At 33.5% G+C, this 23,780-nt stretch overlaps 1 protein-coding gene across 1 annotated transcript in view; it reads right to left on the bottom strand.

Annotated features, from left to right (window-relative positions):
• The window catches only part of LOC131852183 (uncharacterized), a 40,096-nt gene extending 17,046 nt beyond the window's left edge, over positions 1 to 23,050 (bottom strand). The window contains exons 1-3 of the mRNA XM_059202826.1: positions 22,732 to 23,050; positions 22,202 to 22,492; positions 2,198 to 3,660 (exon numbers count right to left, since the gene is read on the bottom strand). Of these exons, the coding sequence (XP_059058809.1) occupies positions 2,198 to 3,660; positions 22,202 to 22,272 (1,534 nt within the window). The 5' untranslated portion in view covers positions 22,273 to 22,492; positions 22,732 to 23,050. The remainder of the gene's footprint in view (positions 1 to 2,197; positions 3,661 to 22,201; positions 22,493 to 22,731) is intronic.
• Between the last annotated feature and the right edge of the window lie 730 nt (positions 23,051 to 23,780).

The following is a 23,780-nucleotide window of genomic DNA, read 5'->3' as shown; positions in this document are numbered from 1 at the left end:
GGGAATCATTATATTAAAACGTGAAGCAAAAACTTTTTACAAAATTGTATGGACGGAGGAGTAAATCATCAAATCAAATCAAATCAAATAAATGATTTGATTTGATTTGTAAATGTCCAAGGTTATTATTACTATCCAAGTCGGAGCGCATCTCTAGTTAGAAATATTCTTACAATGTGCGTGCAGCTTTACGCCGAAAATAAATGCAATCTGATGAGAGACAGGAAAAACGGTACATCAATATAGGAATCAGAAGTGTGTGAATAAGATGCGGCTGATAGAAACCATCCAGACATATGGTAGATATCGGTTAACTGGCGACGACTGATTTGTGCAGTCGAATTGAAATTAACGCAAATGTTTGATCGCCTTTGGAGTTTGTACTATTTAATATAAATGTTATTCTCATTGAACTATAATATAATACATACCAAACTACAAAATATTACAAAATCTCCTTACATTCTTCCCGATAAAAATCACTCTCAAAGTCACTAATGTGACTTTGTCCAACTTAATAAGATGGATGCAGGGGGAACGGCATTGAATAGCCCAAGAATGTGCCAGGTTCACCTCCACGTGGTTCCCCCTGATAAATTCATGGGTATTTACCAAGATGAGCTAATTGACCTAACTTTATTCTCATCTTACTATCCTCCACTGATGCCCCGCCAGCGTAAACCGTCAGCGTTGGCGGCTGCACCGTTCCATTATCATCCATAAGAAGTTTACTTCTAGTATCTTCTGAACTATGCTTAGTTTGTCAGTAACTGTCTACCCTTGGTGCGTGCGAGTCCTGACTGCAGCCCACCAGCGTAAACCGTTAGCGCAGACAGGTGCACTATCATCATCCATTACATTATCATCCATAAGAAAAAAAACATATAATTTCTCCTAAGTTCGCACAAGCAAGCATTCAGTCTACACTCAAGCATCGTGAACACAATAAATCAAGTTAGCAAACTTATCATTTAAACGAGATCTTAGCAGAATGTATGTGTCACAGTAGACATTTTATATAACATCGTACATGTTATTAACAATCCTCAATTGTAACAGCTTAAAAATCTACAATTTTGCAATTTTTTTTAGTCTAACACTCTTGACATAGTTATCGTGGGTTTCATGATGGTATCTCTTCGTTGTCCTCCTTAGCGACAGAGATCCTCACATTCATAGTGACACATGGTCACCAGCCACACATTTCCTCAGTCGGCTACTTTAAAGTATCCGGCCTCACCTCATTAAAGCGACGTAAGGAACGACGCTGGGGTGGTTCACCTCAGCAGAATGCCCGGGAAAAAGCACAAGCTCTAGGCTCGAACCCAGCGGTCCGTGAGGGCCAACAGATGATCCCGAACTGGAACTCACAATTTGTTTCCACCTGGTATGGTTTTTGGCTGTACGAGAACATTGTACAATGGACTGCTGTGTAGCCTTTTTTAAACTTACCATTGGGCATTTAACAGTTAAACTGTGCGACTTAGCTCACATCAGCAACTCTCAAATAGTTCATAGAAAATTGCAAACCTAATAATCCATTACGATTGAGAATTCTTAATAACACATATAATTAAGGTCCTGCTTAACGCAAATGTCACTTGATCTATCTGATTCAATTAAATATCACATTCAACGTAAACAAAGAGGAAACTGAGATAAAATATTTGATAATAGATAAAATGAGTGAAAATTTATAGAGATGAATAGAAATAGTAGCGTAGAAGCATTACAAATACGACACGTAGGAAATAAAGAAAACACAGAGACAATGAAAATTACACAGGTATAATTTATTATGATATGTATGTATTGAAATTATACATAATAATTTATTTATTCGTATGAGCTTACTTTATTGAAATTGTGTTTAGACCTTCGATAGTTTAGGTAATTTGGTTTTAAATATTTAGAGGTATTTAGAATGCACATTCTTTCTATAACAATAATTGTAATGTAAATTAAGTTGCACAAGTACAACATTAATTGTTTGACAATTTGGAAAATCCCAACAAATTTATTATTATACAATTTTTAATAAAATAGCTTTTGCAGGGCGATAATAATGTCAATGCTAAAAACATTATACAAGGTAAACTCATACAAATAAATATAAAAACAATAAATAATGATACTGAATACATTCACATGCTACACAGACATACAAGAGAGCACACAGACGAAATCTTGAAATTACCTGAGAAATCCGTGCTCGCGTCGACATCCAAAGAACAACTGCCAATTGAATCCACAGATTTGTCCATGACTTTAACAGTTAAATCCTTAGAACAGTCTTTTAGCAAATCGGCTTCCTTAATTTCTATTTCATAAGCACCAATACTGTCAAGATCATTGTCTATTCTCTCATCGTGGGACTTTGGTGATACTGTAGAACTAGGTAATTTTATATCAGTCTCATCAGTATTTATTGTTAGTATCGAATCTGGTTTTAAAGTTAAATCTCCTGGAATGTTTTTTTCTAATATTAACGTGCTTTGACTCGTGAAGTTACTTCGTATTGGCTCAATGTATTCTACGTCATCGTCATCGTTGAATAGATGATTGGCATGTCCGCTCGGGCCTTGTACGTCGGTGGCGTCTTTAGGGACAGCGTCTATAACAGTTCGTGACTTAATTAAGCTTTTATAGTAATGGCTTTCTAGTTTTTCCAATTGTCTTCTTGTGTCCGATTGTTTTTTGCGGACTGAATCTATAATAACCGGAAGATTCAGGAGATCTGGAGTTTTCTCCCCATTGCGTGGGGATTTCTCACGTCTGAATAAGGGTGAGTCATCACTTTCCAACTCAAAACGTTTATATTTAGATGAGCAATAATCATCAACGGAGGATGTATCAGATTTCTTTGAATCGAATAAACCGTCGAGAGAGAAAAACGATTTGCGTTTTTTCTTTGGTTGGCTAGCCTTGTCAAAATTTGATGTCACAAATGGCTCGCTTGTTTTAAAATGATGCACGCAAATATTACTCGTATTAACGAGGGACTTAGGACGAGATTCTTTAGGGAGACTCAACGGGACACGATTAGTTTCAACTTTCCGGGAATCTAAACTAAGCGTCTTCCGAAATCTTTCATTCAGGTTAGCTAAAAGGAAATGTCGACGTTCCGTCGATTTTGGAGTTACACTGTATGAACTTTGTTTACTGCTGGAAGGCTGTGGAATTGGAATGTGTTCTCTATATTTGAATTCTATATCGTTTTCTGAAAAATCTTTGGGTTCTTCTGATTTGCGGTAAGGCTCTGAGGGGCATAAAGAAGACTGTCTGTTCTCAGGTCTATGGAAAGAAAACGAACCTCTATCGGACGACCGTTTCTTTCCATCGCAGACGCAGTTACCAACACAATTCAATCTAAGACATTGTTTCTCTTCCCTTTCAACAGATATGTCATGGTCATTTGGAATGTAATTATCCGGTTTGTTAGTATGTTTGTGAATTAAGAGATCTTGGCGGATTTTTTCCAATCTTTCATCGCCATGGAGGCCTCTCGTATATTTAGACTTTGGTGGTCTAAAAAATCTTATAGAACCAGTTGTATGCGGCTCTATTGATCTCCTTCTAACAAATGATGGAGAGTCAGTTATCTTGTTAACACCAAGAAGAAGCACTGGCGACTTTTTGTCCTCTTCATCCGGTAGGTCACTGGAAAGAGAGAAAATATATAAAACGTTGTTTAAGAAATGGTCAATCTGGGTGCAGTTATATTTTGTAACAGCTTCTTTCGCTAAATTATATCCGTAAATTTACATCGTTAAGTGACTTTTTACATGATAAAATTTACTTTAAATATACTTTAGTGCATTAAGCAAAGGATCTAATTTTGAAATCAATAACAAAACAAATCACGATCAATTTTGTAAATTTTATACAATGAAACCCAAGCATAAACAAAATACACAAAAAGCGCAAAAAATGTAAAAAAAAAGCGTTAATAAACAAAATAAATACTCACACAAACACACATATTAAACATATAGTTGTTAATTCCGTTATGAAAACGAACAATTTGTAAATTTATATCAGTCGTCTAGTATCCATCGCACAAACTCTGCTAAGTTTGGGGACTAGACGATACTGCACGGTTGTAGTTGTAATGTAATTGTTCTAGGTTATATATTTAATTTTAAAGATCTTCAATATTTAGTTGATTTTCTGATTATAACAAAAGCTCTTCAGAAGTTAACCACAATAAAAATATGGTAATATATTTTCCAAGATTTCGTAGGTAGAAAATAATAAGAAAATCTCATTATGCAAATATTATGTTATAAGGAATTTAATTGCATATAAGTATTCATAAATTCGTAATTGTAAATTTTTTTATTATGTATAATCTTCACTAACTTATTTCAGTATATATTTGTGAATTTTATGTTGTTTCTGATATACCTTTACAATTAAAATAGAATTTCACAATTATTTTTAAACAATAAATTCTGAGGTAATAAAATAAGAACTGTACTGAGAACCTCCTTTTTCGAAGTCGGTTAAGAAATATTAAAAACTGCAGGAAGTAGGTACATAGACTCCCAAACGTCGCGGTCGCGTGCAACTAGCTGTAAAAGGGCAAATATGTGACACAAATAATAAGGGTAGGGCGTGCCAGGTACAGGCAACAAAGTTTGCTTCCTGCATTACTAAAGAAACATCGTACCTAAGAGAAATTAAATTGTATACAGAGTTGTCCGGAACGGGAAATACAAATCGAAAGTCAGTGACAGTATTCATGAAACTTACATTTCCCTAAGAACTAATGTGAAACAATCTTTATCTTTACGTACCAAATCAAATCATAATATCTTTATGCGTGTAAGTGTATCACAGATTCTTACGTTATGATCAAATCTACCGTCAGGGCGAATGGATTTTAAGTACAAACTGACAAGTAACTCAGCTCTTATTCTTTCCAAATAAGCTTCAAATCATATCAAAATATTCTTTATCCTTGCAGATTTATTACACACTCTTAACATATGATCAAATCTACCGTCAGGTCGGAGAGCTCTTAGCTACAACTTGACAAGTAACGCAACTCTTTTCAAATGAGCTCCAAATCAATTTAAATCAAAATATGTTTATGCATGTAGGTCTATTACAGATTTTTATGATATGTCAAAAACTGACAAGTAACTCAGTTCTTATTTTTTTCAAATGAGCTGGTATATGATTACAAAAATTCAATTTTATTTTTGTATGATTTCTTATAACAAAATCATAAAAATCGCAAATTCGTGACGAGACAAAAATTGTCTCTTTATCTAATTATTAAATGATATTATCACATAAATAGATTATCATTTAATATAAATTATTTATATTAAATGATAATACAATATAATAATATTATAGGATGAACATGAGGCCAGACCAGTTAGCCCGAAAAAATTCACCAGGAATTTACATTCACGTTTGTAAACATTTCATCCTTAAGGGGGCAAAATAAAATCCCTATTTTATTTTGCCCCCTTAAGACTAGTGAAAGTATGATTTTGAAAGTTAGAATAATGAAACTTTTATTACTCTTTTGGGTTACATTATTAAATATTTTATGCTACCCAAGGTTACTACGCGGGTAAATAGAATAGTAACCGCTAGTTTAGTATAAAAAGTACAACTATGACTTTGCCAAACACACATACGGCCCATCTGATGGTAAACAGTTAACGTAGCCTATATATAAAAAAGCTGTGCGAAACTGGTCTGAATCGAATAACATTATATTTGTAAAAAAGCCATTTAATTTTAATGCCATTAACATTTTAAAATCGCCATCCAGTTATAATTTAAATGTATGAGAATTTTTCGATAATGCTTTCACTAAAATCTAGAGCAAAATCCTCATTAAATACATCTTCATAAAAATAATCAAGTTTATATTCTTAATAAACGGGCACGTTTCTCTTACTTATTGCAGCCGCCAAACATCGATCTTCCGTCCAATTCAAACAAGGATCGAAATTACGACGGTCTGATCTGAGGTTTGGACCTCTAGCCGCACCCTCAGTCTAAAGTCGTATCCCTCAGGCCTTTAGCTGCTCCATAAGTCCTTCCTTTGGTTTGGAGTGCCTTCTGCACTCGCCCCCTATCATTCGGTGAAGCTGTAAAGGTCAGATGCGGCCAACAGCATTTGAATAGTTAAAAAAGCCGCCTGGCAGCGTGCTTCTTACGATGGGTATAGGTTGTAGGATGCTGATAAGGCATTAAATTACAAGGACAAGAGGCCTGACATCTTAGTCCTTTGAAATGGCAACGACTAAGGATATCCTGGGTGTCATGGATAACGTGATGTCCGTTGTGCGGTTGATGTTTATAGCCGACTATTACCACTTACCATCAGGTGTGTTCTCAGCTTGTTTATCATTCCAAATATATAAAAAAAATCAAGTAACTGTGTACTGAGTCTTTTATAAGCTTACTAGCGACCCTTTCCCGCATCGCACAGGTGGATTAAATATCGTTTAATTTCTGCTTGTACTATACTATAACAGTCATGTATTGGACATAACCCTTCCTCTTGAATCACTCTATCTATTGCTGAATACTGAATTCAAATACATTGTATAATTTAAAAGATATAAGCGAACAGACAGTGGCGGCGACTTTTTTATACTATGTAATATATATATAAAAAACCTATATGTATATGTTTGTTTGTTCGCTATCTCTATCATCTACCTCCTGATGGATAGGGACAACCATCGCCTATAGGGGGAAGGAAATTAGTAATGTGGACTGATGACCCCATTGCTAGCAATGTACCATGTCAGGTTGACCTCAACGCGATTCCCCCTGGAAATCATCGTAACAAATTCCTGGAGAATTTAGCACGTTGGATAAACTGACCTGACCTCACGCTCATTCTATCATACTCCACTGGTGAAACCGACAGTGCAGAAAGGTGAAATAAATCATTATCATTCATTTAAAAGAAAACCGTCGCCTATACACAAATGCCTTCACAGACGACTCTACTTCTGTCAACGGATAACAAATCTAATGTTCCTAATACAAGCCTGTCTGTCTCAACCGTATAATAGTTTGTAATCTACTTTTGCATGCTATAAAGCAATTTGTCTGCCCAACGGGAGTTGTTGCGCTAGTGATGCGCTGTCATTGTTCAGTCGATATCGATTACACAATAAAGCAATAACAATAACGTAGCTTTTACATCAATAAAACGTGCGTGACAAAGGCACATTAAAACGAATATTTTCAAAAATAGAATTTATATTTTGTCTTACTTATTGTGAAGTAAACTTCTTTTCAGGAATTAACGAGATTTATTAGGCACTTATATAATAACTATTCAATATTTTGTGGTAATATTTTGGAAAAACAATAAACTATTCATTAACAAGAATATTCTTACTTATATATTTTAAGTATTTTTATATCTATAAAAACATACAGCTATGCAAAAACAAATAATGCTGCGAAATAGTAATACGATGTTGTCGGTTGAGACGACGAATATTACAGACGATAGTGAACTAACAATTGTACGGAAAAATATTAATCTTATATACTAAAAATAATAGGAAAATGTAAGGTGGGCTGACACAGTTTGTGCAGTGCTTAGTAGACAATATTTAATTCGTCTTACTAACCTTCATTAATTACAAGTGTTACACTGAAGTATCCAGATAAGTGTGCCCCGTAAATAGCCAAAGTAAAAAGGTTTTTGGTGTAAATTATAGTAGGGATTATGTTTTATAAAAATAAAACTATTTATTGTGCATAGAGAAGAAATAGAAAGAAAAAACAATATTATCGTTTCTAATGTCAAACAAAATTTAAAATAGAGGTGAAAATTGTCGATAATGGTCATTGTTATAGTCACGTCATTATTTCATCATTAACTACACAATTCATCACTTTATCATACGAAAACGTACGCTCCATTGGATGTACTGTTATTTTGTGCTGTTACGTACTTATAAGTAACAGTATTAGGTTATAACAGCCGATAAAACATCTCGTTAAGTACTTTAACGGAATGAATATAATTTAGAAATATTAAATTAAAAGTATTGCACTCGAATAAGTATTAAAAAGTAACTAATTAATAAAAGAAGTAGACTAATTAATAAGTTTTGGCGGGAAATGAGTCATAGCAGGCGGCAGACATTTTCAGCAAAACCATAGACATTTTGTATTTAAAAATATTACGACGCAGTTTAGTTACCAAACCAGTTTACCTATGCAGTTATCAAAATCGTGCTTAAGTTATTTGATGGTATCATAGCTAATGTATAAGGTTAACTGACCTTACAATTGCAAACAAACGCTAATGGGCATTGATCAATAGTATTTAGCGTGACCAGTGAAAGCAGCCAAGATTTTAACGGCTAACAATCGATCGATTATCGATACCAATAAGGAATCGATTATTTTTATCGATTGCGTGAACTTTCAACAACTTCCGATTATGCAAATATGTGGGATAGTAAAGCAAGTTTAAAAAATATTCGTAATTTTAATTGTATTATTATTGCAAAGAAAACACAATTTAAATGGAGGGAAGGTGATATGTAGAAAAGTGGACGGTTGACATTGATAGCAAAACACCATGGTGATCTCCACTTGGTTCCCCTTAGAAACAATCATGACAAATTCCTGATGAATTTGTCACGATAGTCTAACCCGACTCATGCCGATCCGATCTCGTATTTATCTTATCATCCTCCACTGGTGCCCTGCCAGCGTAAACCGAGCGCAGGCAGGTACACCATTCCATTATCAACCATTAAAAATACAGTTTAAATTACGAACACTTTTTTTTTAACATAACTTCTCAAGATTCATATTTTTTACTCTTGGCTGTATCTGGCCTTAAAAAATACTGCTTGAAATTAATATTTTTATTTGCAACTGATTTTAATCTCGCGTTGGTCACATATCAATATTGTTAAAATTTGTCCATATTTATTTGCCATATATGCAGTTTTTTTATCACTATCCCTATCGTCGGATCGGTTAGCTATAATTGGCAAGAAACTCGACTAGACCATTTTTTTAACGCCGCTAATGACGTCGTTTTTTTTGGCACAAAATCTTACATTATTGTACATCAACGTAGCTCGGTTAGACAATGATCACGTAAGTGTGGTCATTGAACTCTGTCGTGATGATGGCAGGTGACTGGACGTATCTAGGTTGCACAGCTTGATAGCCAGCTTCGAAATGTTCTAGTATACAATATTCGTATAGAATACCATAAGGCTAAGTACAGACATTTTGGTGGACTTTTTTTTTTAACTGAACTCATCCTACTGATTTTTTTATTGGGGGTTTTGGGCTATTGTCTGGTGCTTAGACCGGTAACACTGCGACCTACATAGATCTATATGTGCTATGTGCTCGACCTTACCTTACTTACCTTATAAGACAAAAACCATCGCTCCTAAGAATATCCTTAAATTCTTGTCCTGTCTTAACTATATTAAATTCGTAATTAACATTTCTAATATTCAAGCATAAGCAACTTTCTTAATTTTTTTCTTTCTTAAGAACCTTCACCTGGTTATAATCAACACAACGAAAAAAAATTTGCGAAATCGGTCCAGCCATTCACGCATGATGCAGTGACTAGGGAAATAGAGATTTATTTTGTAGTTTTTTTTTTATATTTCTTTACTTTTATTAGTACATTCTTTTTACCAGTATTTGCTTACTAAAACATTTCTCTTTCCTTCTGTTAAATAAAAGCATATTTTATTGGTACAAAATTTAGCATGAGTGTATGATTCGTATAGTACATTATTGACAGCGTCTTGACCTTATAATTCATCCTTTTTCCCTATTCCCACTGATAAACCTTAAGGGACGTGCACAAAACAGAAATAACCGTTACAAATTATATTTTTTACTAACTGTGCTCACGGTTCCATCCGCGTGAAATTAATCTGTTATTCTGATGTTATGAGCTATATTGTTGTAAAGTTTCATTAAAATCCATACCGTAGTTTTTGCGTGCAAGAGTAAAAACAATCCATCTATACTCAAAAACTTTCGCGTTTATAATATTAATAAGATTCCTCGGTAGAAACCAAACCGATTTGAGAGATGGCAGTAGGTTTGTCTCGTACCACGTTGAATTTAAAAAATATTCTGCAATTATATATAAAAAATCCTAGATGATCTGAAATAATATAAATTTGGACAAGTTAGTAAATTTTTATCAACGTCTATTCAAAAGAGCAACACACAAGTTTCTTGCTCATTCTTCTTGTGATGAGTCTGCGTTCCGAATGAGTGGTAGGATAAAAAACTATGACTATTCAAAAGTACTTGCATTAAATTTATTTGAATAAAGGTTATTTGTATCATTTTTATTTTGTTGTTTTATTTCAGTATTACTATTACGTGTGTGTTGAAGATACACATAAAACTTTTTATCTCTCTACCTATCATCTTGAGACGATATTACGCGACTACATTCAAATTACGTACTTCCGATACCCAATTCATGTAGGATATAGTAATAAACACGCAAACGTACAATTTACGTCCAATCGAACGAATCAATTGGTCACGAAATCAAATTAGCCCGTCGTTTGGGCAATTTCAATTTGTAACGAGTTCGAGACTTTAATTTGAAAGCTGTTATATGACTTTCAAAACACCATATTCCATTAATTTCGGGTTCTGTAAATGGGGAAGACTTATTTGTTTCATCATCCCGGAAGATCTCCACTGCTGGACAAAGGTCCCGCCCAAAAATCTCCACGATGATCGGTCCTGCGCTGCTCGCAACCAACGCTTTCCAGCGATCTGCGAGCGACCAGATCTCGGTCCACCTAGTCGGTCGCCGCTCGAGGACTTTTTGTTTACTCCGGCTATATTCCAGTAAGCTTGTGTTCAGGGTTATTATTATTGTTGTCAATATATATTTTAATCCCTAGCAATATCCCTAGACTCCTCCCTCCCCCTCCCTAAAGTCACAGTCATATTCAGACCAGGCACGAAGGAATTCGCCTTAAGCCACCCTGTAAGTCTTTTCGCGGTTTAGATGTGAAGTCTATTCTTACAACAGGTTTTCATAAAAAAAAGGAATAATTTCAGGATGATAACTCTAGAATAGTATTAACGTTAATTATTAGGTACCTTAATTATTAAATCAAAATTTTTTGTACAATGGAATCCTAATTTTAATGTTTCCTAATACATCTTCTAAGAAAGAACTCATGAGAATTAGCATTAAATATTCTATATTGTGAGATAATCGTTATTAATATATAAATAATAAAAATAACATCTTTTTCACAAAAGATCATTAGATTATGGCAGTTTATGTAACGACTCTTGCCTAAATTTTTAAAAGCTTCCCGCTCTACATTGTCTATGGCCAAATACCATACTTTTTAAAACTGTTTCTCATAAGACAAAGGAATTAACATTACAACATTCATCATGCGCAATCAAAATTATGTAAATTACCAGATAAACATCAGCACCTCGTTTACTTGAGTTCACATTAGATAATAGCTCTTACTTCCTACATATTAGTGTAAAAAATGGAATGATTTATTAGACGAGTCAAAACTATTTGCAAGAATACTGTTACATTGTCTGAAAACATTTGTATTAACAAGTCTTAGGACTAGAGTAGGCTCTAAAAAGTCGTCAGCGTGGGTACGTCAGTTTCATCTATTTCATTCGTCAAGCAGCTTTCTTTGTATGCTGTTTCGGTGGCTGGGTATAGATTAAGACAGTAAAATTACAGGATAAGAGGCATGACGCAATAAGTGGTATTATGGGTGTTACATGATATTTTTTTTCGACTCCTCTAATGCTGTTGGCCGCATCTGGCCTTTACACATTCACCGGACGATAGGGGACTAGTGCAGATGGCACTGCAAACCAAAGGAAGGACTTATGGAGCAGCTGAAGTCCAACTCCCGCCTGACGGATAAGACTTTAGTCTGAGGGCACCGCTAGAGATTCGAACCTCGGCTCAGGCCGTTTAATTTCGATCTCCGTTTGAATTGGACGGGGGATCGATCGGAGGGGAAACGTGATGTCTGTAGCGCCGTTCATGTGTATAGGCGATGTTTATCTGCTTGACGGTTGAAAAAGGTGGCTACTGAACTAGTTTACAGCGAAACGATTTTCTATTACCAAACGCTCTATTTCATATTATCAATCCTACTATATTAGTGCTATCTGGTCTATTATCCATTATGATACATATAACTAGGAATTAAACCAATATCTGATTAGATAAACTGTTTACTATTTGAGGAAGGAAATAGGCGTCTATACATGGGACGAGATATGAAATAATTGTTATTCAAATATCTCTTACCAATATTATAAAACTAGCTGTGTCCGCGGTTTCACCCCCATGAAATGTACAGCCTGTGTATGTTATGTTGTAAAGGTTTCATCAAAACCCTTTCGGTAGTTTTTGTGCGTAAGAATAACAAACATCCATCTATTTATCATTCATAATCACAAACATTCGCGTTTATAATATTAGTAAGAAGGAAGGTGTGGTTATCTGTCTGTTTGTTACAATTTCACTACTAAATGGCCGAACGGATATTAATTAAATTTAATATGTAGATAGATTGTATCACAAACACGTATATAGGCTATCTATTATCTTAACAAAATAGAGGACGAAGTCAAGGGATAACAGCAAGTATTAGTATGAAATACTTTTATATTTCGGAACATAGATGCAGTAAAAAAACTGAGTAAGATATAATGAACTTTATATTATTAAATATTAGAATCATTATTAAACGTCTATCATCGAATAAGACCACGGAAATGCCTATTGTCACATGGATAATAACAATTGAAATTAATTTTCCAATATAGTCTAATCACAGGATACGGTTATGCTGGCATTTGAAAATTATTCCTTTGCCATATTCTTAAAAAAAAAACGTAATAACATTACATTGACTATGGCAATTATGCTTCAACTCATTTCCTTAGTTACATACCTAATACTGTATAATAACATATACAACCAAATATAGAGCGATGTGTCATAACGATGTGTGTAAATCCAAAGCTATATTTCTTTAAAACAAATGTAAAACGAAGTTTGTACATAGTAATGAAGAAAGTTAACAGTTTAAATGCAATTGTCATGATTCATATTCTTTAGGGACAACAATATAAACCTTATTCGTAGATAATAAAGTATAAATTCTATTAGCTAACAATACGACCCACTTTTTTCTTCTTAGTCATCTGTACTGCGAGATACTTACATAAAAATTGTAAACCTTTTAAGCATAAGTTTGTGGAAACAATTTTGAGTAGATAAAAAAAATACTTACACATTTCATTCATATTCGAATATTTATCAACGAAACTTCAAATCATCGTTTTTTACAGTTTATAAATACACAAGTATATTCTCATACAAACAATTGAATAATATACATTTTCTCAGATATAAGAAATTAATAACATGAGAAATCAAGTCGGTTTCACTTAAGAAAGTTCATTGATAGATTTTTCATTCACTAACACAATCACAGAGGAAAAAATTTGAAAAGTTCAACATACGAAAAAGTAGAGGTCCTAAAATGCGACCTTGGTAACACCCAACAATTTCTCTTTAGTTTAGTGACTTTTGAGCGCAAGCGCACGTCTGGCTCCCCGTGGGCGGTACAAACGTATGACGTGGAATAAACTGACGACTAAATTGCATTCCGTTATTCTCTAACACTGAAATACTATCGATGCGTATTCAGTACAACGCTTCTTTAAAGTCCGCACAGTAGTCAAACGAGATGTTCGATGCATCAATGGATGTGTGGTTTTCGGTTGAGCTCAATTGTAGTGTTATAAGGAAGGATCAAAGTATGAGAATAAAAAGAGGGGACCAACGCCAGACTTTTGCTGTTGGTACTGTTTATGTTTGAGTTTGTGATGGCACGTGCTAAGGAAACTTTGACAAATATAGTAACACATGATTTTATAGATTTTTTTATAGTAAACTATCTCTTAAAAAGGTGTAAAGTATTCTTAGTTCCCTTTAAGGTATAAACACATTATACAAAGCCTGAGGCAGTATTAGAAACTGCTTAACAGGGTTTTATGTATCTTAACGGATTTTACGTACACTCGATTATTTACATACATATTTTTAAAGTTTGATATGAAATGCATGAAGATGTCCAAAGCCTGATCTCTATTGAAACAGGCGTACAATTAGGCTGCGATAACTGTTAACAAGCAGACCGGTCCTGTATATCCTGTCGTATTTACGGTATATGGCATTGAACAAATGATTCAACGCCGTTATTTTAATTAAATTCGTATTGTATATATTAGCCGCAATCAATCAATTAAAAATATGGCATATTATATTGTTTCAAGTAATGAATTTCATTGTAGATTACCACTGATGAAGGTAATGCATAACAAAAATAACATTACAAATGTAGATTTAATACTGAGAAGAATAACAACAAGAAAACAATGTATGAATAAAAATAAATTGCTTTAATTGTAACAATTTTGTAATCGTTTCAAGTAATCGACTTCATTGCAGATTACAACAAATGGAGGTATACTAAATATATCAGTAGAAATGTAGATTTACTATTGAGATGAACAACAACAAGAAAACAATGTATGAATAAAAATAAATTGTCATATAATTATAACAATTTTGTAATCGTATCAAGTAATCAGTTTCATTGCAGATTACAACAAATAAAGGTAATGCATAACAAAAATAACATTACAAATATAGATTTAATACTGAGAAGAATAACAACAAGAAAACAATGTATGAATAAAAATAAATTGCTTTAATTGTAACAATTTTGTAATCGTTTCAAGTAATCGACTTCATTGCAGATTACAACAAATGGAGGTATACTAAATATATCAGTAGAAATGTAGATTTACTATTGAGATGAACAACAACAAGAAAACAATGTATGAATAAAAATAAATTGCCATATAATTATAACAATTTTGTAATCGTATCAAGTAATCAGTTTCATTGTAGATTACAACAAATAAAGGTAATGCATAACAAAAATAACATTACAAATGTAGATTTAATACCGAGAAAAATAACAACAAGGAAAGAATGTATGAATAAAAATAAATTGCTTTAATAGTAACAATTTTGTAATCGTTTCAAGTAATCAATTTCATTGTAGATTACTACAGATGAAGGTAATGCCTAACAAAAATAACAGTACGGATGTAGACCGTCTTTTAAAAGTTGGTACCGTATTTTTGACTGCATTAAAAGACCTTTTAACGATACCTCATTTGATGCAAACGTTTGATCATCTTCCGGTAGTTTCATCATGATCAAGATAAAAGCTAGAGATTTTCTCCTTGTTAACATTTCTAATATTCAAGCATAAGCAACTAGGGATTTAGAGATAAGGGGAATTTTCACCTTTTTAAATGGGCCTCAATGAATATGTGACTGTTTTTTGTTACTTAATTGATATATATAATAATAATAATTATAATTAATATAAAGTATTAATGATAATAACCCAAGATAATTCACACAGCTTCATCTAGCCCCAAGCTAAGCTGAGTTTGTGTTACGAGTGTGAGTACAAGACAGCTGATATAAATACTTAAGCAAATTTTTTTGGAAATGCATCTATAATATACATAGATAACACCTAAAATACAATCAATCATACTCAAGAATATAAAAGTTCGTATCGTGCGAGGAATTGGACCTGCAACCATTGAAAGTAAAACAGCATGCTAAAGCTCTAGATAAACGAAGCCGTCACTATATAATATACTCATAACTCTTTTATTATATTTAATTTACAGTATAATGTTGTATGAGTAATCGAGTTTGACACAGAGTAACATGCTAAAAATTATGGATTGGACTGGCACAGAGTAAATAAGGCGAACCATAGATCTGTAGTGTATTTAATGTCTATGACAGTGACGAATGGTGATTGTCGTAATAAGATGACGTCAAGTCCGTGATGCTGTTCATGTAGTCGACAGCAACTGTCCACAAGATAAACGGTTAGCTTTTTTGCCATTCCAATTTCAAATAATAAAATATACTAGATGACTGTAGTATATGTGGGAAGGAGAAGCATTGTCGTCTCTAGCACACACTGCTGGCATCTTAGAACCATTAAGCCGCTGGTTATTAGTGAGAATAGTCATCTCTGAGTGAGAGACGAAAATTAGGAGAATATAGTACAATGACTATGCAGATATGACTATAATCTTTTGATGATTATAGCAATGTAACAGTATACTGGCTTCAATAATTTTGATACGGAATCCCAAAAGTGTTACGAGCAAAAATACTTTTTAACGAGAAAATAGCTCGTCTATTTTTGTTCACTTTATATTAGTTTGTCCTTCAGTAATTATTGGACTACTATTATTGTTCACCGTCTTGACCATAAATACCCGAATTATTATCTATAACTACTACAATAAATAGAGTCGAATAGAGAACGTCCTTTCACTATTTTTTTCTTTTTTCTTGTAAATGACCATACGATAGAAGAAAATTCGTTTAGTTATCTTTAAAAATACTTGAAAACATAGATGCGTCGGCGAGACTTTATTTGTAAAATATAATAACAGTACGCATATGGCCATCTAGGCCTAAGTTATACAGAATTTGTGCTATGGCTATTAGACAACTGATATAAATACTTAAATAGTTTTTTTTTTTGTAAATACATCATAATATATATACTAAACACCCAATAAAAATAATCATACTTAATAATACATACGTTTGTACCGTGTGAGCAATCAAACTCGCAACCATTTGCTGTAAGCCGGTGTTCTAAACTTTTAGACTACTTACGTCTAAGAAAAAAAAATCCTTTTCTGCAAAGGAAGAGTATGGAAAGAACGAGGTGTCACTTGGCTTAAATGTACCTTGACATGACCTCAGGCTAGACCCTGGCCAAGCCCAGATAGCACACAATGGCGGATGTGACACAATAGTCAATTATCAGGTTATGTCATACTCATTGTTCCACGGTGTAACATACCGACAGTACTATAAATATTTACATGGGGCAGCGGTGCCATTGAGGGACGGGAAATTATACATGTACTTACATGGTGGGAGGGTCTATACTAAGTTATGTAATAATAACTAGCTGACCCAGCAAACGTTGTTTTGCCATATAAATTAATATCGCTATTAAAAAATAGAGGTTTGTGATAGAAGGGTGAAACTTTAGGGATTTTTTTTATTATATGGCATTATAAAATACTAATAAGTATGTATTTTTTAATGCCACATAATAAAAAAAATGTCAAATAAATTAAAGATTTTTGGGGTGAGCCATTCTAAATACTTTTTTATTTATTTATACCGTGTTTTTTCCTAAATATAGATATTTACCGTGTCAACTTTTAAAAACAATATATATTTAAATATATTGAATGTTGTATAAAAAAACTAATAAGGTAATGTACGCCTGTTGACTTGTGCTCATTAAATTCTACGGTTCAATGTACATGGAGAGAAATTTTGATGATAAATATCATTTGTTTTCATTACCTTCTTTGTATAGTTGCTTGCAGACCGGATTTTATTGTAGCATTGCGGTGAAGTTGAGAATAAGATTTGTTGCTAGCCATATGATTATTTGATACATCTGTATATTAATGGATTTATATTATTTTTTTTAATTCCGCTTTAACACGTGTGGGACCTGGGGGTATATGTCAGAGGAAGTATGACAGTGGCGCCAGTGTCGGAGAGGTTGAAGAGTAATCGTCTATCATGGTATGGACATGTAATGCGTAGGAATGAAGATAATGTTTTAAGAACTGTATTAGATATGAATGTGGATGGTTATAATGGAAGAGGAAGGCCGAAAAAGAGATGGATGAACTGTGTGAAAGATGATATGATGTAAATAACGAAATGAAGGGAAGAAAAAACATATTACGCCGACCCCAAATAAATGGGATAAGGAAGAAGCAGATGAATGATGATAGCATGTGTGGGACCACAAATATTCAGTGCGGAAGCCCAACCATTGCCACTGGAAGCGTTACGACCTTCTCTATTGGTGATTAAATTCGATAAAATATAGTTATAAAGACAGTATCATCCGTATGTTGAAATCGGTTAAAAATATAGTTTAAATAGTAATTATAAACAAGTAGAGCTTAACAAACAGTAGGGATGGTTTAGAAACTTGATTTCCTATAACAACTGCCCATTACAGATCAGGGATGCCAACCGTACGAGAATATTCATAAGAGTACGCGATTTTTTAAGATTTGCCTTCGGTACAACATTTTCGTCTTCGTACAAACGTGTATCTACTTTATATTATATATACTATGATGTTGTTATAAGTCACGAGAATATACCAGATTTTTTTATACAGTATTACATTACATATAGAAATATTACGAACTAATAAATGAATAAACGAGAAAAATGTCAAAGTGTGATCGAGAGGAATACTAGTGAAATCTCTCTACAATCTTCTAAAATATCTTGCCCTGTCTAGAACTGCAGTAAGTACTATACTAGAACGTGTATCTAAAGCTGCATTGGCAGCCTCCTACCCGATTTCGCGCGCTAGGGAGAGAAACACGACCGGTGAAGGTGAGGTTTGACGTACGTCGGCGAAGAGGCCATTTAAACCTACACCTGAGTCACAAGTCCCGAAAACTCCTCGGAGTTTTCCTCTCTGCCACACAATGGACCAGGTGTCACGGTGTATCTATGACTGCTACGAAGCTAGCATATCTTTTCTGTCTAAATGGTTGACAACCCTATTACAGATATACTGCTATTATACAAGCTACAATTGGCGAACTAGGCTGTGGAAAATTATATACTAATACTCTAGTACACACAAACTCTACATTACATCAGTCATTACATTCCGCCATGCAGTATGTGTTTCGGTTGTAGGGTTGAAATTAGGCAGTGAAATTACAGGATAAGAAACAACAATAATAGTATCCCTGGATAATTCACACAGCGCCATCCAGTCCCGAGCTAAGCAGAGCTTGTGTTATGGGTACTAAAGAAATGACATAAATACTTAGATACATTTCTTTATAAATACATAGAAAACATCCAGACCGATACAATCATTCTAATGAATACAAATATTTGTATCGTGCGAGGAATTGATTCCGCGAACATCAAGGCGATGTGCTTAACCTAACCACTAGACCACCGAGGCTGTCATATATTATTAGTCAGTAATTTAAATCTTACGCCATAAAAGGACGGTGGCCAAATTAATACAATATATTTTTATGTTGTGTTTATTTACAATCGGGGACTAAGGTTCGAGTGGGCGACTTGCAGGACTGGTTGAGTTGGGTTATGTCTGCCCACACGGCATCACAGAATATTGCGAGATTTTGGTTTGTTCATATATTTTATTACATCTTTAACAAACTCAATAAGCTGGCTAAGTATCACAATTTTGTAATTTTTTTGCGCACTATTCATTTTTTCGGGAGAAGGTATAGCTAGTAATGGGGACTAAAGGCACTATTGCTAGCAATTTTTGGGTTTTTCAAGGGTAAGATGGGCAGCAGGCGGATTTGCCACCATCGTAGTACAAAAAAATATGTCAGGTTAACCGCGGTCCTCCCTGGAAACCTAGTCATTATAGCCTAAGTAACCTTCATGCTTATTCTATCATCCAATGCAGTTAACGCTGCAGAGTGCCCCTTTTATTATCATCATTTATTACATAAAAAAATATCTTTTTGCAAATCAAGTCAACTCAAAATATCTTTATTTATGTAGGCCTATTACAATCGAATACACAGTTATCTGTTCTGTCTAGTTCAAGCTATATTACTAATAGCCTCTTATCTACGTACACCATCGACTATCCCAAAACTATATGTTTCGATTTACATCGGACAAAATTGCTTTTAAGTAAAAGAATAATTAAAAATGTGTTTTATATAATACATTACAATTTTTTGTTCATATTAAATACTTAAGTTTAATATAATAGATGGAATTTATTCTATGCCTCAACTATTGAAGAAGCTCTAGAATCCTGTTTTGGAACTTTGTTAAAATCACCTAGTTCAGACTCCAGACTCTCACGAGGAACTTGTAAGTTTAAATATAATACAAATAATTACATTGTAAGATTCCTTGTGAGCAGTATAATAAAAGATTATTATTATTATTATTTATATTTAGCCGTTGTTGTCAGAAGACATTATAACTAGAGTTTTATATTCAGAAATTTTCGCTGTAGACATGTTGTTAGCCTTTTTTCTTTTACCAATTATATACAGATTTTACTTTTGTATTTCAATGTATATATATATACACAGAGGGATTACACCCCTACACTGACAACATGTAACGATTGAAATAGGTTTACTTGTAGTACTAAATTAAAAAATATTCTCGAGTCAACTTTTAAGGCTTTGAAATAAAAATGAAATAGTGCCAGTTGGCTAGATGCCATGGACGCAGTGCAAAATCTTTATTCGAGAACGTTCGATAAGGCACTGCAACGAAATTACGCATGTTTACATTATGACTACTGTTTTTACCTTCTGAAAATCATAGACAATAATGTAATTATTTTTATAATAGTTATCTGTTTATACTACATAATGCATATGTGAAAGATCTCATATATTTTGTACACACAAAATCTAGGAATTTCAAATTCTTCATTGGAACATTCATTTAAAAGAGAAACAAGCAAGTTCCTTGCTTCATCTTCTTGTGACACACACACTGCAAAATTTAATTCAAGACCGTTTTATAACGCACTGCAAATTCATCTATAAATTTTTACCAAACCCAAAAAAAAATATTTGCTCACATTTTTATAGTAAAAATTTCATGCTTTATTACTAATATCTGTTAAAATGTAAGGTAACAAAGTCTAATCTTCTGTCCCATGTTTTTTTTACACTAAGTTTGTGACTCCAACCGTTTGTTATAGAATATTACACTTTGTCAAATTAATCTTCCATTACAGATAGCGAAATTTTTTGAGGGCGTCCGGTCTTAGTGGGTTACGACTTGAACTTGAAAAAATCGAGACTTTGAATCTCGACAACACCACAATAGTTATATGTACTTTTCTCTCTAGTAATAGAAACGACAAAGTCAAAAATAATTTACTCATATAGGGCATCTCATTATTTTGTGCAAGAAATATTTTTTTAAGTTTCTCAGATTTTATTAGCATGTAATTGGCTGCATAGATTAATTTTGAAGGTTGGCTACTCAAGGCAATGCCAAGTCTTGTACGTACATAGTGATTATTTGCTTAGTGTTCTGTTCAGTGTTAGGTGTTCGCGGCTTAGTTTATGGTTACTGTTATTTTTTTAATATTACCAATACAACTCCAACATAACCATGCAACGTTAAATAACAATATGTAGTTTAGTTCAGGCTTGTGTTACTTAAAACATTGTTTGAAACTGTGATATTCTTATAGATATTATTCCATATTTGCAAGCAATTGATTAATTTTGAAAATTGTGTCGTCATGTGCAATCCCCTCTTACTCGTATCCAAAACAAAACATTTTCTGTGCGAAATGGGCCATCATAATTTACGTCACATTAGTTTCAGTTATATTGCCGAACTTTTTCTTCGGACAATTCTAATGCTGTTGGCCGCATATGGCCTTTACAGTTTCACCGGACGGTACTTTTTCAAGTGCAGATGGCATTCCGAACCCGCGGAAGGATTTATGGATCAGAGAAAGCCAACTCCCGCCTGACGGATACGACTTTAGTCTGAGGGCACCGCTAGGAGTTCGAACCTCGGCTCAGGCCGTCGTAATTTCGAGCCTCATTTGAATTGGACAGGCGATCGATAGGAGGGGATTTAACGACCTTGTCACAGCTGGTCATAATTTAATTAATTGCTGTAGGACAAAACTCAAAAATTTCGTTATAAAAACTAAGAGGGGGCAATAGGTGGTAGATTTCACCATTTTTTACACGAATTTTGTGACTATTCTAACATTTTTTATACAGTGTACCACGTTCAATCACCCTTCCCCTTCTAACATGTGTCGTAACATATGGATGGACCCAAACAGTACAACCTTTCTACTTTTGAACCAATAGTTTGTTATATAGTTTCAATTAAAATTCATAAGGTGCTAACAATTTAAATCAGTGTTAATTGCGTTGTACATTAGTTACGAATCACACTCATACATTAATTTTTCTTATCTCTTACTGTAATTACCTTTTCATCCACCGGAAAAATCTGTTGCCGCCTTTTTTGTTGTTATTTTTCTTCTTCTTCCCCATTTTCATACAAATCTATATCGAACATAAACACTACAATCTTAAAATTAATAAATCACTGTCTATGCCCATTAAGTTTTCACTTATAGTTTAAACACCGCCACGCACAAGAATGCACTTATCACTGGGCGTATTATCAGTATAACACCGTAACGTTCTTTGTTTGAACTTCAAATATTCGATTAAGTAGGCACTGTCTCTGGCCGGTACAGGACTCTATGGCTGGGCTCTAGAATAATAAATAAAAATCGCGAAACTTTTTAAAAAAACATAACGAAAATGTTATCCAATTTTGTAAATTTAACGTTTTGGTATTTATGTATAAGGTTCAATATTGTTAATTACAAATCAGTTTAGAAAATATGGACAAAAGGATTATGTGTGAGAGAAAACACAAAAGAAAACTATGTAAATTACAAAACCAACAAATTAGTTATTAACAAGTTTGTAATATCTATTTATATTTACCAGAAACACATATCAATGTGGAAGAGTACACGAAACGACAAAATGTAAACTAATAAATCTGTGTAAGTTTCCATTTTAGAAGAACAGATTAGGATGTCGTGAGAACGTTTAGATCCCGTTACTTGCCAGTTTCAAAAGAAATAAAATATACCATACAAGTTACAATAAAAAATACCATAGATATCCTGCATCAATGGAAACCATAAACAAATAAAGTATGTGGTTTTTGGCCTCCCTACAAACGGTGAGGCAATAAAAATTAAGCGTGAGGTTTATTATTATAAACAAAAATTACTTCCATATATTTTTTTTTATTAGAAAAGCCATAAAACATACTGAAAAAGTAATCAATAAAGTGCTGGCAAGAAAAGGGATAGAATATTCAAATAGAGAATTCCAACTCGGGAGTGCACTATTGGGTGCGCACGCGCGTACTGGCGCTCGGCCAGGCTACGTTCGAATTTAGAATCCTAAAAAAAAGATGGCTGGGATGCACATTGCAAGAAAGCGTGTGTTATTTGTTTATTTTGGTACGTGCACGACTGTTATTAAAATTTAGATTTAGAGGCAAAAATATTCCTGAAGATCAAAGTATCAACCAAGGTTTTTCCAATATTTCCTTCAATTAAAGATGGTGTACGTAATAATTAACGTGGATATATTAAATGAAACTAGTACTGTAACCTTACAATACTCTGTAGTTAGACAACAGATGCTATATTAATTATAACGTAAGTTTAATAATAAATAATTGAAATAAAACTGTTACCAATTTGTGTTCTTTTTTTAATTCCTAAAACCCTATCAAAAATACTAATATTACAAACAGCAAAATATTTCAATGTCTGTTAAAAGTACACGAGGATGAAAATATACAAAACGATATTAAACAATGTAAAAAGAAATAAATAGCTGAAACAAAGCAGCAGACAGAATAAAATAACCAACACGAGTGACTCACTCCGATCTATATCTGGTGGCGTTAAACTTAAAACAACGTTTGTATACGGCCATTGCCTTGAAAATATGATTTAAAACATATTTGAATA

The sequence above is a fragment of the Achroia grisella genome, unplaced genomic scaffold, assembly GCF_030625045.1.
Source record: "Achroia grisella isolate CSIRO2021 unplaced genomic scaffold, CSIRO_AGI_Agris_v1 utg841, whole genome shotgun sequence".
NCBI classification, from domain to species: Eukaryota; Metazoa; Arthropoda; class Insecta; order Lepidoptera; family Pyralidae; genus Achroia; species Achroia grisella.
The sequence above is the reverse complement of the archived record's forward strand: the minus strand, read 5'-3'. Positions and strand labels throughout refer to the sequence as shown.